Source organism: Chiloscyllium plagiosum, chromosome 19, assembly GCF_004010195.1.
Source record: "Chiloscyllium plagiosum isolate BGI_BamShark_2017 chromosome 19, ASM401019v2, whole genome shotgun sequence".
NCBI lineage: Eukaryota > Metazoa > Chordata > Chondrichthyes > Orectolobiformes > Hemiscylliidae > Chiloscyllium > Chiloscyllium plagiosum.
In genome coordinates this window covers 41,942,297-41,961,297 of record NC_057728.1, presented here as the reverse complement: position 1 = coordinate 41,961,297, position 19,001 = coordinate 41,942,297, and the positions used below count along the sequence as shown (strand labels likewise).

The window sequence follows — 19,001 nt, the reverse complement described above, 5'->3', positions numbered from 1 at the left end:
CTATGGTGGAACCGCTCCTCCTGGGAGCAGATACGGCGGAGGCGGAGGAATTGGGAATACGGGATTGCATTTTTGCAAGAGGTAGGGTGGGAAGAGGTGTGTAATCCAGGTAGCTGTGGGAGTCGGTGGGTTTGTAGAAAATGTCAGTGTCAAGTCTGTCGTCACTGATGGAGATGGAGAGGTCCAGGAAGGGGAGGGAGGTGTCAGAGATGGTCCAGGTAAATTTAAGGTCAGGGTGGAATGTTTTGGTGAAGTTGATGAATTGCTCAACCTCCTCGTGGGAGCACGAGGTGGCGCCAATGCAGTCATCAGTGTAGCGGAGGAAGAGGTGGGGAGTGGTGCCGGTGTAATTACGGAAGATCAACTGCTCTACGTAGCCAACAAAGAGACAGGCATTACTGGGGCCCATACGTGTGCCCATGGCTACCCCTTTGGTCTGGAGGAAGTGGGAGGATTCAAAGGAGAAATTGTTAAGGGTTAGGATAGGTTAGTCTTGTGTCTATTTTATGATCCCAGCTAATGTTATTACTGGGCAAGTCAGATCCCAGACTGAAATCTGGCTTGATAGATCATGTTTTCTTTCTTTTATTTAATGAGGTGATCACTGACACACAAGCATGTAATGTTGCAGATCTGTTTTTAATCATAAAAAGTATATCCTTCTATTATAATAACCTCCTTTAAACTTTCACTTTCTCACCTTAACCTTTGCCCCCTATTATCTGACATTTCCACCCAAGGAAAATACTCTGACAATCTTTCCTCTCCATACCTCCCATAATTTTATATACTTCTCAGGTTGCTCACTCAACCTCCAATGCTGTAATGAAAGCAATCCAAGTTTGTCCAACCTCTCCTTACAGCTGATACACTCCACTCCAGTCCAGGCAACATCAAACATTCTGGTCTGGAATTTTCACCCTGATATCTTTAAAATGAGGTAACCTACTTCCTCACTGTTCTGAATGATTTCCTTTCTTCAGAAAGAACTATTTAACATCTAACACCAACCACAACTTCTGCAAACTGAAAATCAATTTGTTTTCCAGAATGGGCTTTTCCTCTAAGCAATCAAAGTTCAATTCTGGTTCTCCTCTCTGGAAGCAAGCTAATTATCCTCTATATTTACTCTGTCCAGGAGCAAACATTTCCAATGCAAACAAATTCACATCAACACTCTAGCGATTTTTTTTCACTTATGCTAGATTTTTTAAAAAATGGCTCCACAAATGCTGACAAGTTCATCACTAAAATCCTTCATTTACACAGACCAAAACCCATATATTACTGGTTTAAAATCCCAACTCTAAAATAGTTAATATTGGTAGACATTTTATACATAAATCACAAATCTTCCATTACAGCCAGAGTTTTGAGTTGATTAATACAATTAAAATCCTGAGGGCTGCTGACAAGATAGATGTGGAGAAGATGTTTCCTCTTTTGGAAGAACCTAGAAGTAAATTTAAAAATCAGTGCTCGCCCAAAAGGAGTAATTCAAATTGTTTTGCCTGAGGGTTGCGATTTCGGGAACTCTTCCCAAAAATGTGATGGAAGCAGGCTCTTCGTTTTTTTTATGGCAGAAGTGGATGGATTCCTGGAAGACAGAGGGGTGAAAGATTTTCAGGATTAAGTTGATTTTGAGGTCACAATCCGATCTTATCCATGACCTTATTGAATAGCAGGGGAGGTTCAAGTTTGAATGGACTACTGCACCTAAACCATTTGCATGTTTTAAAAAAGCCCTAAAACCTTGTTAAATTATCAACTTTGCTTTATTAAACTCTGAAGTACATATCCAGTTCACATCATTTGCTGCTAAATTGCCAGCAGCATATTAGAAAAGATATGAGAAAATGTATTATGTGTGGGAATCAGTGTGTTGGCCCATGACTCTATCTAATATTAAGGTAGACAAATCCCCAGGACCGGATGGGATCTATCCCAGGTTGCTGAGAGAGGAAATAGCTGTGACCCTGACAGATATCTTTGTGGCATCCTTAAACACAGGTGAGGTGCTGGAGGACTGGAGTGTTGCTCATGATGTCCCCCTGTACAAAAAGGGTAGTAGGGATATTCTGGGTAACTACAGACCGGTGAGCCTGACATCAGTGGTGGGAAAGTTGCTGGAGAAGGTACTGAGGGATAAAATCTATTTATATTTGGAAAAGAATGGGTTTATCAGTAATAGCAACAGTTTTGTGTGGGGGAGATTGTGCCTTACCAACTTAATAGAATTCTTTGAGGAAGTGACCAAGTTGATAGATGAAGGAAGGACTGTGGATGTCATATACATGGACTTCAGTAAGGCATTTGATAAGGTTCCCCATGGTAAAATAATGGAGAAAGTGAAGTCACATGGTGTGCAGGGTGTTCTAGCTAGGTGGATAAAGAACTTGTTGAGCAACAGGAGGCAGAGAGTAGTAGTTGAAGGGAGTTTCTCGAAATAGAGCAAGGTGAGCAGTGGTGTTCCACAGGGGTCAGTATTGGGGCCACTGTTGTTTGTGATAGACATAAATTACCTGAAAGAGGGCACTGTTGGTATGATCAGCAAATTTGCAGATGACACGAAGATTGGTGAAGTAGCAGAAAGCTTAGGCAACTGTCAAAGAATATAGGACATTATAGATAGACTGGATAGTTGGGCGGAGAAGTGGCAGATGGAGTTCAATGCAGGCAAATGTGAGGTGATGCATTTTGGGAAGTCTAATTCTAGAGCGAATTATGCAGTAAATAGAAGAGCCTTAGGAAAAGTTGGTGAGCAGAGAGATCTTGGAGTTCAAGTCCATTGTACCCTGAAGGTTGCTGCACAGGTGGATAGAGTGGTCAAGAAGGCATATGGTATGCTTGACTTCATCAGATGTGATATTGAGTATAAGAGCTGGCAGGTCATGTTAAAAATGTACAAGACATTGGGTTGGCCGCATTTAGAATACTGTGTGCAGTTCTGGTCGCCAAATTACCAGAAGGGTGTGGACGCTTTGGAGAGGGTGCAGAGAAGGTTTACAATGATGTTGCCTGGTATGGAAGGTGCTAACTATGAAGAGAGGTTAAGTAGGTTAGGTTTGTTTTTTTTAATTAGAAAAAAGGAGATTGAGGGGGGACCTGACTGAGATCTACAAAATCATGAAGGGTATAGACAGGGTAGATAGAGATAAGCCTTTTCCCAGGGTGAAGGATTCATTAATAGCTTTCAAATTGAGAGGTGAAACGTCTAAGGGGGATAGACACAGCAAGTACTTTATACAGAGGGTGATAGGCACCAGGAACACGTTGCCAGCAGAGGTAGTAGAGGCAGGCATGGTAGATTAATTTAAGATGCGTCTGGACAGATTCATAAGTTGGTGGGGAACAGAGGAATACTTAGGAATTGGGCGATAGGTTTAGACAGTGGATTTGGATCAGCTCAGGCTTAGAGGGCTAAAGGGCCTTTTCCTGGGCTGTAAATTTTCTTTGTTCTTTGTTCCATAACGTAGCCCATCATCCACCAATTGACTAATTCAGAGCTGTCAGGTAAGTATCTTGTCTTAATACAGGCCTTGACCTTGATGGCTTCGGTCATCAGAAGCTGTCAGCCATTTTAGTTTTATCCTCCTTTAGGATGGAGGTCAGGGGATCCAGAGGAAGAACTGGGGAAGGACTTTCAAAAACCGTCTCCAATGAAGGAGATGAGTTTTTTTCTAAGACCAACTCGCCCTGTTACCGACCCTTCTCCCCACCCTTCTTACCACTTCCAGTGAGGGGAACATCATGTCTTTCATTTTTAAAGCTTTAAATAAGTGAATCAAATCCATGAGAAGTACAAGTTCTATTAAGAGAACTGTTTCTGGTTAAACCAAACATCTGAATATTGCCATAACATTCAAATCAAAATAACCCAATTTTCACATGTTTTGTATATTTGGCTTGCATTTTGATATGCTCATATTTTCCATGAGAATAATTTTAAATTCTTATTTGTTATTACCATAATTAGCTTTGTTTTGTGTGGTGCATCATTTGCTCATTGACTTGAAAGTACAAATGTAATTTGCCTGAGCTATTGAGTTTACAAGATTTGCAATAGATTTGAACAACTGAAATCACTTCTTCTATGCGAATGAAAATAAATTATAATTGAAGCATCTTAATGCTCAAGAGATATCTTGCAGGTTTTCTTAAAAGGAGGTACAGCTGTCTTATTATCCAGGCTGGATAATGTATATTGCCCATTTACATCACAGTGATCTGGGAAAATCTCTTGTGCCCGCAAGTCCAATTCTGTGAAGTTTACTCAGAGGAAGAACTGACAAGATGCAGACAAACAATATCATATAATGGGATGTTTGCTCACTGAGATGGCAGGTTTGGTTTTAGATGTTTCATCACCATACTGGTATCATCATCAGTGAGTCTCCGGATGAAGCAGTGGTGCATTGGCTCACGTTTTATTTATGTGTTTAGGTTTCTTTGGGTTGGTGACACCATTTCCTGTGGTGATGTCATTCCCTGTTCTTTTTCTCGGGGGTGGTAAGATATGACCCATTCTCACTAGTATCTTTACAAACAGATGAGGAAGGACACCACTTCGACTGGGACAGCACATCCATCCTTGGACAAGGCAAACAGAGACACACGCGAGAATTCCTCGAAGCATGGTATTCCAACCGGAACTCTTATCAACAAACACATTGACTTGGATCCCATTTACCACACCTGAGAAAAAGAACCGGAAATGACATCACCATGGGAAATGGCATCACCACAGGATATGATGTCAGAAACCCAAGGAAACCTAGCACATAAATAAAAAACGGGCCATACCACCAGTGCTTCATCCAGAGGCTCACTAATGAAGTGACCTAGTATGGTGACGAAACATCTGAAACCGAACCTTCCAGCTCAGCGAGCAAACCTGCATCCAGAACCTCAACCTGAGCTACAAATCTTCTCAAAGCTCGGTATCATGTAACATTGATAAATCACCTTCGATTTAAATTTCACAGACATTGTAGGCTGGAATGGCACCATTATATCCATTCCATCCCCCTGACCATTACATTTTGAACTTATTAATTGCTGGTACTTTTAAAAACCAAGTGACACTGGTACAACGGTTTCAGAGCAAGAAGGTCAAAATAGTCAGTTCTCAACTTGAGTGAACTGCACCATTTTTTTTCTAATTTCTGTGTGAAATCAATTCTTTTCTACTATCAGTATGGAGTTAGTCACTATCATATATACACAAAGGCTTTTGGCTGTAACACATGGCCACTGCTCCACTGGAATCACCTGGCTCTTTTGCACATTCTTAACTTGGAATTAAAGAAGTAATCAGCTATGTTCAGCTGAATTCAGCATTGCATTGGAGGTTAGTTTGGCGTTTGACAAATGAGTGCAAAAGCTGTGCTATGGCCATCATCTAAAGAAATGATTTGGGTTTGAACTAAAGAACTGCTTCTCCCATATTCTCTCTCTCTTTCAGGTTCACGGAGGGATAAAAGCAGCTGCAAAGTGGTCTTCCCAGAGCAGGAACTGCGGGAGCGACTGACAGCCCAACAATACCATGTGACTCAGGACAAGGGAACAGAAAGGTATAACTGGATGGAGTGAATGAGACATATCGTCTTAGAATGTGCATCATGAAATCATGTTATTTTAGGTGATAAACAGATACTGAGGGATTAAAATGATGTGTGTACTTCCAATCTACACCGGATTGGTGTTGTGTGTCACATTAGTTCCTAGTCTAGTGCACTAGACTAACAGCTAGTGTTTTATGCAAATCAAAAGCCTAATGCATGATTCAAGCACCTTTACTAATAATTGATCATCCCTGATCACAGCAAATGCTATGCAGGCTACAGCTAGTTTACACTGATGACAGTTGACAAAGCTACAGTCTTCAAAGAGACTACTGGATGCTGATGCTCACAGGGTCTGTGGAGCTAAAACAATAGACAATAGACAATAGGTGCAGGAGTAGGCCATTCTGCCCTTTGAGCCTGCACCACCATTCAATATCATCATGGCCGATCATCCTTAATCAGTATCCTGTTCCTGCCTTATCTCCATAACCCTTGATTCCACTATCCTTGAGAGCTCTATCCAACTCTTTCTTAAATGAATCCAGAGACTGGGCCTCCACTGCCCTTAGGGGCAGAGCATTCAACACAGTCACCACTCTCTGGGTGAAGAAATTTCTCCTCATCTCTGTCCAAAATGGTGTACCCCGTATTTTTAAGCTGTGTCCTCTGGTTCGGCACTCACCCATCAGCGGAAACATGTTTCCTGCCTCCAGAGTGTCCAATCCTTTAATAATCTTATCTGTCTCAATCAGATCCCCTCTCAGTCTTCTAAACTCAAGGGTATACAAGCCCAAGTGCTCCAGTCTTTCAGTGTAAGGTAATCCCACCATTCCAGGAATTTACCTCGTGAACCTACGCTGCACTCCCTCAATAGCCAGAATGTCTTTCCTCAAATTTGGAGACCAGAACTGCACACAGTACTCCAGGTGTGGTCTCACCAGGGCCCTGTACAGCTGCAGAAGAACCTCTTTGCTTCTATGCTCCCTCTTGTTATGAAGGCCAGCATGCTATTAGCCTTCTTCACTACCTGCTGTACCTGCATGCTTACCTTCATTGACTGGTGTACAAAAGCACTCAGATCTCTCTGTATTGTCCCTTTACCTAAATTGATTCCATTTAGGTAGTAATCTGCCTTCCTGTTCTTGCCACCAAAGTGGATAACCATACATTAAACTGCATCTGCCATGCATCTGACCACTCACCTAACCTGTCCAGGTCACCCTGTAATCTCCTAACATCCTCATCACATTTCACCCTGCCACCCAGCTTAGTATCAGGCATAACCCTTCATCAGATACATTGCTAGCTACACCGCAACAAAAAAAAGCTTCTAAAGTACAAAAGGGATACCAAACAACAAATATTTGTTTTCATTAAAAATAAAGGAACATCATCAGAAGATAATCATCAATTTCTGCACTCCAATGAATGCCTTACATGGCTGTATAGGTACCTTGTTTACAGTACAGCAAACATACCTCCCCAGTGACATCTGTCAAGATATGATGAGGCAACTGCAGGTAGATTAGACCAAGGGCAACAATTGCTTCCAGTTCTCCACAACCACTGGTCACTGCCTGCCATTCCAAAATGGAGCCGTTTATCACTACTCTTTGTTTCCTATCAGCCAACCAACTTTCAATCCAAGTTAGTACTTTGCCCCCAAATACCATGCGCCCTAATTTTGCTCACTAACCTCCTATGTGGGTCAAGCAGTTGTCCACCGCAATAGTGGAGCTCACCATCTCATGATCTTCCCTCGTCTCTTGACCTACAGTCAGTCAATTACTTGACCTTACTACTTGATCTTCACCTTCTATATGACCATGACTATGCATCTCGGTGCATGATTGGCATCCCCAGTATACTTTTTGCATCTGGAAAATGCAAAAAAACGAATATTGCTTGATTTCTTTCACTCATCAGTTTTGATGAGGTGTTTCATAGTGCCACTGGGTTCTTGCCAGACCTTTCTATGGCCTTTCTACTAGAATTAAAACAACTTCCATGTTTTCAGATCTCTCACTTCATTGAAATAAATCATTTTGATAGAGCAACTAAGCAAATTGCCTTTACTATTATGATTGATAACAAAACATTGTGGAGTTCTTCTGGTCTCATTGTTTCACTTTGCTAAAGTACAAGAGGTAACAGAGTAGCAGAGTCTGAAGTCTGACTGCTGACTGTTTCTTTGGAGTCTTTCTCCAGATCCGAAAGAAAGCTAAACACAGAGGGAAATGGACCTCTGCCAGTGATTAGTTTGAAGGTGGTCATTGTGTGTTCAGATGCTAGGCTGCCAAAATAAGGTAGCGTAATTAAGCCCATTTTTGAAGCACATGTGGAGAAAGTATTTATTGGCTCATTTGCAGCTGGAATGTCAAAAATGTTCAATAACTACCCTCAAATGTCTGTAGTCCTTGGAAGCTAGCCCTCATTGCTGTTTTTTAAAAACAAAATTCTCACCCTCTTCCAAGGCTCTGTTAGGTGGCAATGTCGAGGATCTCAGCTGATTTTAGTGCTGAGTTGACGTGCCAAAGCTAACTATTTTGTCTACTTTTATATAGTAAACTCTGGCACACTTATTCAAGTACCTCCAATCCAAATTTATTAATGATGTAACTGCTTGTTTCCATTCATGCCTTGCAAAAGCCTTTTTACCACACATGGGGTCCCAGTTAATAGGCTTCGCTTTCTTCCTGTCACAATATACTGTTTGAATTTACTGAATGTGAGTCATTTGCTTAGAAACTCCAGAAGTGTGTTGGCAGCAGACCTTAACCTCTATTCCTGAGCTTTGAGCCAAAATGCATTCTGCTGTGTACCAAATCGCCAGAATGATTCAGCATGCACAGTTGCCCAGAGATTATCAATCTTTTTTCAAGATCCTGTTTGTAAAAATGGAAACTTTTTATAGTAATAGGGATGAGACTGAAGGAAATGAGACATAAAATTACTTGCTTCAAAACATTGTATAAAACAACATTGCTTTATAATTAATGCATTTAATGCATTTGCCCTTCTAGTGCCTTTACGGGAGTGTACACACTGCACAAAGATAAAGGGACCTACAGTTGCGTGGTTTGTGGAACTCCCCTTTTTACGTAAGTATAATAATAACATCTCAATAATAGGCAGACTTCCCATTAAATTCTTGTGCCCTGTATACACAGAATGACCAAAACAACAATCATATAAAAATATCCTATATGTGTTGGTATTTGTTATTGCACTCCAATCCTGTTTCCAAGTTGGTACCTACAATTCTTATGAACTGAAATCCATTGCAAGGCACTTAGGGGGAGGGGCAAAAAATAACTACAAGACTCCAAACTTATCATAAACTTTAAAAGCTAAACAAAAACAGATGGCAGGATGCAGCATTTGGCATAGTAAAGCTCCATCTACTCATCAAATGTATTGAGCAGTTGAAAAAGAATGTTGTGGATTGATAATAAAACTCTGTCCAGATTACCAGTGTTACCCCTTTAAACATTCAGGGTTCCGCAGCAACTTTATTGTTATTGAAGGTCATCTGGCTTTAATAAACTTTAGCAGTTTTTCATTTATGATATGATTGCCTCTTGGCTATTGTTAGCTTTTAGCTGTACTAAGTGTGTTTTTTTACAAGTAGTTAGCAATTCTGATTACTATGTCCATTAATGAAATCGTACGTAGGATGTATTTTTAATTTGTATTGAATATTTCTGTCTTGATGGGTGGGATATTGGTACATTGTTTTCCTTTGTTTCATTACTTATAAGGTCAACATCTTCCTTTATTGTCAATTATCCTCCTATACATTAGAAAACAGGCTCTTCATCCAGTCCCTGAGGGTATGATCTGTATCACACTGGATTACCTCTGCAAAGTTCCTTATACTCTCAGACCATACATAACACTGCAGAGGAGAACCTGTTGTACATGAATCAAGAAGATGACACATCAGCTTAATGAAGTACACTAATCATGGAGTCCAATATGGAAACATCTGCAAAATTGTTAGTTGTTTGAATTGCTTTAATGTTTCAATAAATCTTGTTTTTGTAAGCTTTGAAAGAATCTTATAACCTCATCAACAACAATTTACATTTTTATAGAGCCTTTAATGTAGTAAAGTGTCTGATCTCTCACAGAACAGTGTCAAACAAAATTTCAAGCTGACCCTCATAAGGAGATATTAGGACAGGTGACCAAAACCTTAATCAAAATGGTAGACTTGAAGAAGTGACTTAGAAGAAGAGAAGGATGTAGAGAAATTCAAAAACGTTATTCCAGAATTTGGGGCCACATCAATTGAAAACCCTGCTGCCAAGAGAGCAATTTAAAATTGGCCAGAATTAGAAAAGCAAAGATGTGTCAGAGGTAAGAGATCTGATGAAAAGATGTCGATCTGAAATGTGAACTGTTTTTCTCTTTACAGACGCTGCCTAACTTACTGAGTATTTCCAGAAATGTTTTCTCTTTATTTCAGATCTACAGCAACCACAATATTTTGCTTTCTTATCTTGGAAGGTAGTTAGGGGCAAGGCCATGGATTGATGAAAGATAGTAATTTTTATAGTTGAGACATTGTTTGATTGGGAGATAATATGAATCAGTAAACACAGGAATGATGGATGAATTTGGTGGACTTTAAGATATGGGCAGCAGAATTTTGGATAAGTTCAAGTTTATCTACTTATATTCTTTGATTTATCTCTACTGTTATCATAATTCTACTAATGAATGCTTTAATTGGACCAAAATATAATCACTATTATTCTCAAGTAATTGATGACTGATCAAAACTCAGTAAAGTTGCAGCCAATGTTTACTGTTCTCTGTTTTTAACATGTATTAATCTCACTGCAAGCAATAAACAATAGTGTGCATCTTGACAGCCATTATTGTTAAATATCAAAATTGCCATCCAAAAGTATAATTAACCACTATATATATAATGTCCAGATGATTTGAAGACTATAATTTTGAAATTTCACTAATAATTATTATAAATTGCCCACACTTCTCATCTGCAACTTGAATATCCCACATGGTGTCACAATCAGTTTTAATTTGGAAGTTCTCAAATATTTTTTCAAGCTATAATTTAGTATTAAACTATCCAGATTTAACTGATCTGCTAGGAAATAAAAACATGCAGGCCGTGAATTGGGCTTGATTGCCTCCACAATCACATTCCTGATATATTTTCACTTTATGAAAATGTTTAAAAATTACCCCACTTACTCCTAGTTCCATATTAATACTGCAATAAGGAAACCAATCTAACTCAAATTAGATTGGCCACCATAAATCTCCAAGGATATTATTCTAACTATTAGATAATCACATAGGCAGCTTTATATGTTCCAAATGTTGTCTGGCAAACATGCAATTCTAATGCTGTTCAGAGCAGAATATTTCAATTCTTCAACTCTTTACACCATGGTTCTTGATTATCTTATCCCTCTGTCATTCTTGTTCCATAACATACACCATGTACACTGTCATGTTTATTTTGTTGAGAACAATACAAGTTTCTGTTATATGATATTGTGCAATGCACGTCTTTGCAGACTATTACCACAGTCAAAACAAATTCAAATCACTATCTCAAATGCTGTCATGAAAGTTTAAATGTAGTAAGTGAGTAGGAGATTAGTTGATATGGCTACACACTGATTTAAAAATATAAGTGAATTTTTGCCATCATTAGTTAAAATTTGTGAAAGAATATTTGTCGCAACTGCATATCTGTTTCCAGGAGCAATGATAGACAAAGTTTGGACAACTTAAAGGTGAAGGTAGCTATTTATGATTTGAGAATGATAAAATTATAGAGATATTTACCTGAGTAAAATTATAGAGATATTTTTAACCTATGAATTGGGAGCAGGAGCAAGTCATTCAAACACCTGTGCATGTTCTGCCATTCAATATGATCGTGGCTGATCTAATTGCGGTCTCAACACATTTTTGCCAATGCTTGATAACCTTAGATCAATGAGGGATGACGGGAAAACTTTTGTTAGATCCAGTACTCTGCATTTTCAAAAAAAGAACTGCATTCAACTGTTAATGGAGCAAAAAGAAATTGTCATCTGTTTGAGGTGGAGGTCATTGCCAAAGTGCCAATGAAAAGTGGGGAGGAAATGGCAAAGAGCAGTAGCCTTCATTATTAAAAATAGCATTTAAATTAGTTGGTCTTATTCTGTCATTGGTGAAAAACTTTTTTCTAAAAAGCAAAACTAATTGGGAAATGATAGCGTAATTTTGTAAAGGACAATTTGTGCTTGACAAACCTAAATTAGCTTTTTAAGGAAATTACAAAGGATATAGATAAAAGGAATGCAACAGTTATTGAATATATAGATTTCTACATGGTGTTAGGTGCAGCATAGAAAATTAAGGGACAATTTTTGCAGTAAATGTAGATGGATATATAGAGGAATATTAAAGAGATGGAAATCAGCAAAAAGAAATGTGGGTGCCATTCAAGTTGATAAAATGCAGGTAGTGACATGCCTCAGGATCTATGCTCAATTTATAACAACAACTTATAGAATGCATTGAATGTCCTAAAGCATTATATAAGCACATTAGTTAACCAAGTATGATGTTGAATGATGTGAGAAGGTATTGGATCAGGCTTGGTCAAGGAAGTAAGTTTTCAGAAATACCTTCAAGAAGAAAAGTGAACTTGATATGCAGAGAAGTGTAGATAGGGAATTCCAGTTAATGGGGCTTTCAAAATAAAAACATGGCAACAGTTTTAATTGGGAATACACAAAAGCCTAGAATTGGATTAAATACTTTGGAAGGTTAGGGGCCTGGGGAAGATATTAGAGATAAGGAGGGCAAGCTTATGGAAGAGTTTGAAAATGAGGGTGGGATTTTTAAAATCAAGACATTACTCAATAGGGAGCTAATCTAGGTTGAGCAGGGATTGATAAGGGAACAGGAACTATTGTGTTTAGACATGGGCAGCAAAATTTTGGATGACCTCAAGTTTATTGAGTACAAAGGTAGCAGTCCATGGAGTAGTCAGACAGAAAGGTAGTGAGGGCATGATGGAAGATTTCAGCAACATTTGAGTTGAGACCAGGTGAAGGTGGATGATGTTACAAAGATAAAAATATGGAGGTTTGCTAATGGAAGAGAGAACCAGCGGAGCCAACTGGTCTCTTTGCCTCAACCTTGCACTTGTTGGGGATGAAAGTAGAGGGAAGAAGAGTTCTTAAATATGGTTTGGAGTCAAGAAAAGAAGCTAGGTATTAGTTATCTTTACATTCTAGGATTATACTGGATTAATAAGCATCTTTAATAGGCTCAGAACTTGATGAAGTTTGAAATGGTCCAGTCTATTCTACATGTAATTGGCTAAACTATTTGACTACCATGTCCTTTCAAGTCTGGGCAACTGGGACATGTGTGTCCCTGATTTCTGTTCTCTTATTGGGGGTACGGCCAGAGTGAGAGTTTGAGAGTGTATTGGTTTCATCTGGGATTAGAACATTAAAGGTGGAGGCGTGCATGTGGTTATGCGATTAAGTAGCAACAGAAACGTTGTGGCAGGTAGAGATCCAAAGGTTGGACAGTTGGGATTTTGAAAGAACATGTTTGGCTGTGCATGGTATCGAGCGGATGTATCATATGTAAGAGAAGCAGGGATTTTGTGCAAACATTTTGTACAATATTTTGACTACATATAAAATGCGCATCAATTTCTGAGAACTGTCTACCCCTCCCCTTTACACTCTCACAACTTTATGGGAGCTATCAAGGAGCAACAAATTAGTTCATATAGGTGTTCCATGCCTCCAATGAAACAGAGATAGTTATACTAGGGTAAGATGACTTTTCCTGGTGTAAGGAGATATCCAGTAAGGTCCTTCTGCTACCTTAGGGGAGGATTTTGCAACACCAACTGAATATATTTATGCTTTTAAGATAGGAAGTCACTCAATGCATTTCAGAGGTGTAAAGGGGAGAAAAGGTAGATAAGCTGGAAGATGGGATATTTGGCAAAAGTGAGGACTGCAGGTGCTGGAGATCAGAGTCTAGATTAGACTGATGCTGGAAAAGCATAGCGGGTCAGGCAGCATCCGAGGAGCAGGAAAAGAATAAGGTGAGGGTATTAGAAGAGTTGATTAAGTGCTTTTTGTTTAATATTTTCAGAGCCATAACAGGAGGTAAGGAAAGTGAACAAGTGCAATGGTTTTAGAAAATAAATTTTGGAGACTTGGACTCTTGTCACATTAGTGTGAAAGGAGGGGATCCATATTTTGAGAGTGTTAAACATCAATAGTAAGAAACTGAAATTCTAGTAATGTTGTTGTAAAACACTTCCACTGACCAAGTATATATGCTTCATCATGTGTGATTCTGATTCATGCTTTAGCAATTTAAAAAACACAGAACATTCATGCTATATTTGAGTTCTCTTCTGAGAATTTAACTTTGTTTCAGCATCTTCCTGGTGTAGTCTTCCAACTTGAGATTATACTCTATAAGAATGACTTGCCTGAGCTCTAGTTAAGCAGTTATATGGCTCTTGCTTCTTCCCCGCCCCGCCCCGCCACCTACCTTTGACTGTGAAGCATTTGGTTCAAGTCCCTTAAGAATATAGCACTTGAGAAAACCGGCAGCTTCATTGTATCATAAGTGAAGATGCAATAAAATATCAATAAAGTCAGACTTTGAAAATTAATCCTGCTTTTCTTTTTGCTCCATTTATGAAAACCTTAGTTATAACTCAACTTTTAATCAAAATACTGCTATAACCTTTAAGTGCACTTCAGTTCTCCCTGTTGCTGTGGGGAATAAAGATTAATGCCTCATTCTCAGGTAGTTTAATACATTTTATTGAACAGTCTTTATGCATGTAACATCCTCTAACTGGCTCCTGCTGAGCTACTCTTGTACCTTGCTGTGGCAGCTGTGGACAGATATACAACTGAGTGTTAACGTGTGATATAAATCTGACCAGAGCATGCTCACTAATTGGTTCGAGAGTCCGGTATAGACAATGCTGTCTTGTAACAGCTTGCATGGATAGGCCTAGTCTGAGGGTTAATTCTGCTTGACAGCAGATCAGCAGCATCTTGAGTGTAATTACCCAACAGCAGTTTTCCCACAGCTGAATGGAGGGCTTCAAAGGCTCCTGAATTTACAGCTAGCATTAACTTATATCTGAAACATGATGTTCCCACAAGGACAGAATTTTTTCCTTTTAAAATGTATAAATTGCCTAGTCGGATAGCTATGCAACAAATAGTGAAAAAGAATTACATCTGGCTTTGAGCTACTGCATTTTAAGAGCTACAGAAAATCCTTACATACTCAGTTACTAAGTATATTTTCAGAGCGGCCAAATTTATAATATGATTTAACCTGCAATTCACTAATGCATCAAGATAACAGAGGTCGATTAAAATAATTACATCACTAGGATTAACATTATAAATGTAAAGCAATAAGTTAGTAAGAACAAAAGTCTCTTCAAATTTTAGAAAAAGAATTATAAGAAAAGTACTTGGAGTGAACAGTTGGGAACCAGATTGGTCATGCTTTTAAACAGATTTCACCAAAATTTTGAGATCAGTCCAGTGGGGGTTATTCACTTCTTTAAAGTTTATCTTTCTCATAATTCTTATTTCTTGTCAATTGTTTCCTCCCCCTCCCCCTCCCCCTCCCCAACACCTTTCTCTCAGAAGATGCTCTAGTCAGATTTACATCACACGGTTAACACTCAGTTGCATATCTGCTGGAATGTAGTTCCATGGGCTTAAGGTGCTTTCTGGAACCTTGTTCAAATCACATTCTTCAGTGAGCTCTTTAACTGCTGATTGCATCACAATCGTGTCTTTCTGTAATTTTCATCCAACATCCACACAAGTAACCCCCCAGGAAGGGGCTCATAGGAAATGAATCGCAAATGAGAATTCTGGCTTATTTTTCGCTCCCCATCCTGAAGCAACGTAAGAAATTATACTCTCTCCCAACTACTGCTGCAGGTGAGGTCAGCCAAGCACAAACTTCAAGCTGTAATACTTAGCTCGAGTGGGTCAGCTACTCACTTTGTCAGTTGATAAGCTCAAGTCCTGACCAAGACTCATGTTTTCATTTCACAGAAGACTTCAGTTAAAAGCCAAGGAAAATAAATAATCAGTGGTTGAACATGCCACGATGGCATGGAAACCTTCTCAAACCTTCTCATACTTCTAACATTAATCACCTCCCTCATTTGATTTATGATCTTTTTCATGAGGTATGTAGTACCAGTCAAAAAGCTGGTTCAGTTCCTGAACTGAATTAGCTGGGATAGGAATACATTCGCACGATTAGAAAGATAGAAAAAATTGCACCAACGAAAGCAGCCAGTTGGTCCATTGTGACTATTCCAGTTGAAAAGTGGTATCCAGCCTAATTCCAACTTCCAGCTCTGTTGTCATGTATGATACAGCATCTCAAGTGCATATCCAAGTCCTATGTATTTGAAGTGTGATGAGTAATTCTGCCTCTATCACCCTTTCATACGGTGAGTTCCAAACCCCACTTCCTCTGTGTGAACAATTTACCCCTCAATTCATTCTTATTATTCTAACCATTATTTTCAATCCATGCCTGTTTGAATCTTGACATCTGCTAGGCTTTGCAAAATTTAATATCTCCCAATTAAATTTTGCTCCAGTGTTATTCTAGAGAGAACAAATCTAGCCTATACATGCTTTCTTTATATCTAAAATTCCTCATTCCTGATAACTCCCTTGTAAGTCACTGTGTCCTCTGTATTGAGTGTTGACTTGCTGCTGATGAAAAGACAGGTCAGTATTTTCAATCCTGATTGTCTGTTGACACTTGCTAAAAAGTATGTACAGGGTATCTGTTGTCATTGTATGAGGATAGAACATGATGCCTTGCATAGTCTCTGCCAATATTAACTGCTGAAACCACTTGGAATGAAGGCCTGAAAGCTACTTGCGAGAGAACAGTACAGGTACATTCCTACAGTGTGTGATCCAGGAGAGGAGGATTTCAAGGGATTTAAATAGCCAAGAGAAGCATTCTCTATTTGAGATTCCAAACAAATTGTCTACAGAGTACTTGGAATTTGTTGTATCACAGTAAAGAGCCTGTGCCATTTTATATTCTGGGATCAATGGCTTGATCAAAATGGCAACGTATTAGTATAAAATTGAAAATGTATTTCCTTTCTCATATAAAACTTGTGCAATTTGCATACCTTCAATACTTGCATAAGTGTCGGTCCTTGCAACTAAAATAATTTTTCATTTTATAGGTCAGCAACCAAGTTTGATTCTGGATCAGGTATGGACAATTTTTAAAGCTAAGTAAATCATTGTCAGTGCTTTTAATTAACTGAATTTTTAGAGCTTACAACAAAAAGTGTTATAAAAATGATTTTTATACTTTAATTTATGAATTTCCTACTTGTCTGGAATTGGGATATGTGGTCAGTGTTTTGTCATTGCCTTCCATTTTAAGGGCAGGGCAACATCCCAAGTCCACTTCCACTGGAAAGGTTATTACATTGACCTAAAGTGGTCTAACTGCACCAATTTAGAGAATTTGAATGGCATTTGCTAACACCTGACAAATGATTATATAAACAAAGTTCTAGAGGATGACTGGCATCTACATTAATTGAACTTTATCAAGGAATAGACATCTAGGAAAAAATGAAAGAACTGACCAAACAAAAAGCTGTTACAAGACCTAATTCTATTTGCATTCTTTTGTCTCATTAATTCATATGTAAAACTACATTTATCAAAGGATTTCATGAAATTACGAGCAAGTATTTCAAATAAATGAATGTTCTAAGGAAAAAATGTTGTCCATGAATGTCCAGTATGTATTACTGGAAAATGCATGCAGGCAAATTAAAGCAACAAAACTAAAACACTCTTACAGACTAGTAACATGCACACACATGTACACCAAATACGGCATCTATAATCATTTGTGTAATTGTCTTATTTCAGACTGATAGCAGTAAAGTAGTGCAAAAGACAGTTGACTCTGGTTTGGGGTGGTGGGGGGAAGGGTTGGAGTTTAATTCCATCCTCCGAAGTGTGTTTGGAGTGGAGGGGTGCTTAATCAGGTGGGACCACCACCTTCCTCCTCTACCCCAACAAGTTCACCCTCTGCCAATTAAGACCCTTCAGTGGGCAGTTAGTACTCACTCAAAGGCCTTATCCTACTGCCTCTGATATCCAACCAGCAGCAGGCAGGACAGTTGTCCCACAGCAAACCCAAAAGCACATATGTTAACAGGCTCCAGTGGGGCTGTTGAGAGATGTGCATCGGGTATTTGCCTTTGTCCATGCCCCTAAACACCCTTTCCATCCCCTCTTGGATTCTCAGCCTGCCCTCTTTCATCTGTGGCTTAGATGCCCCACTGATCCCAGGCCTCTGGTGGGTGCATTGAAGGCAACTCCTACCACTACCCCATCAGTGCTATGTGCAGTCAAGAGATGCTGGCCTCTGGTGTGGGCACCTAAGGGCCCCTGATACCGTGGTTGGCCCAGCACTGGCCTCAAGAGTGCTTGATTAGCACTTAATAGGGCAAATGTTTCCTAAAAAGGTGGCAATGTAAATCTTTCACCTGCACCCTAGCCTTTGCATGGGGCCCCCATCTCCTGAATGAAGTTCAGTTCATGGTGTTCACATGTAATTTTGGAATATATTGTCATATCACCTGCAGGATTGAACACCATGAGTTCGAGGATGCACTTTATCATCCGACATGGTGCAAAGCAGTGGTCCTCAACCAGATGTCCACAAATGCGCAAGTGACCTGTGAAAAGATTTCAAGGATTCCTGCAAAATCATTGGAAAATTACGCAGCTTGCAGAGTGTATGCAGTCTGTCCACATCTCTCTCCCACTAGTCTTTTAACTGCATGCTCAAACACCACGACCATTCATGTGAGCCACCAGCAATTAACTGAGCTTTGCTGCTCTGGCTGCAATACATTACCACTAAGCCTTGCCAAAACCTCATTCTGGTACCCATACCCCTCGACTGAACTGACTGCACTCTGTGGTCTCAGATCCAACCCTGACTTTGTTATTAAACCTCACTGACAGGGGTGGTGCTGTTGTTTTTTGGCGTACTGACCTCTACATTGCAGAGGCTGAGTGCCAGCTCTCAGACTCCACCTCCAATCTCCCATGGTGTGGTTATGGTCCAGGGGAACATCAGGCCATTGTGTTCACTACGATCATCATCCTCATTTCATCTGGTGATCTCCCCAGCACTGCCTCCGAGTTCATTGTCTCCCAACCTCGCACAACTCGCTTCTACCTCCTTCCCAAAATCCATAAACATGAGTGTCCAAACAGACTCATTGTTTCTGCCTGCTCCTCATCTCTTCCTAAGTCGACTTGGTCTTCTCTCCCCTTGTCCAGTTGCTTCCCAATTACA

The 19,001-nt window shown here is 39.5% G+C and overlaps 1 protein-coding gene across 2 annotated transcripts in view; it reads left to right on the top strand.

Annotated features, from left to right (window-relative positions):
• msrb3 (methionine sulfoxide reductase B3) overlaps positions 1-19,001 on the top strand; it is a 131,060-nt gene that overhangs the window by 44,173 nt on the left and 67,886 nt on the right. For both annotated transcript variants that reach the window (XM_043709653.1, XM_043709654.1), the window contains 3 exons: positions 5,465-5,573; positions 8,591-8,668; positions 16,852-16,880. In XM_043709653.1, coding sequence (XP_043565588.1) covers positions 5,465-5,573; positions 8,591-8,668; positions 16,852-16,880 — 216 coding nt within the window. The remainder of the gene's footprint in view (positions 1-5,464; positions 5,574-8,590; positions 8,669-16,851; positions 16,881-19,001) is intronic.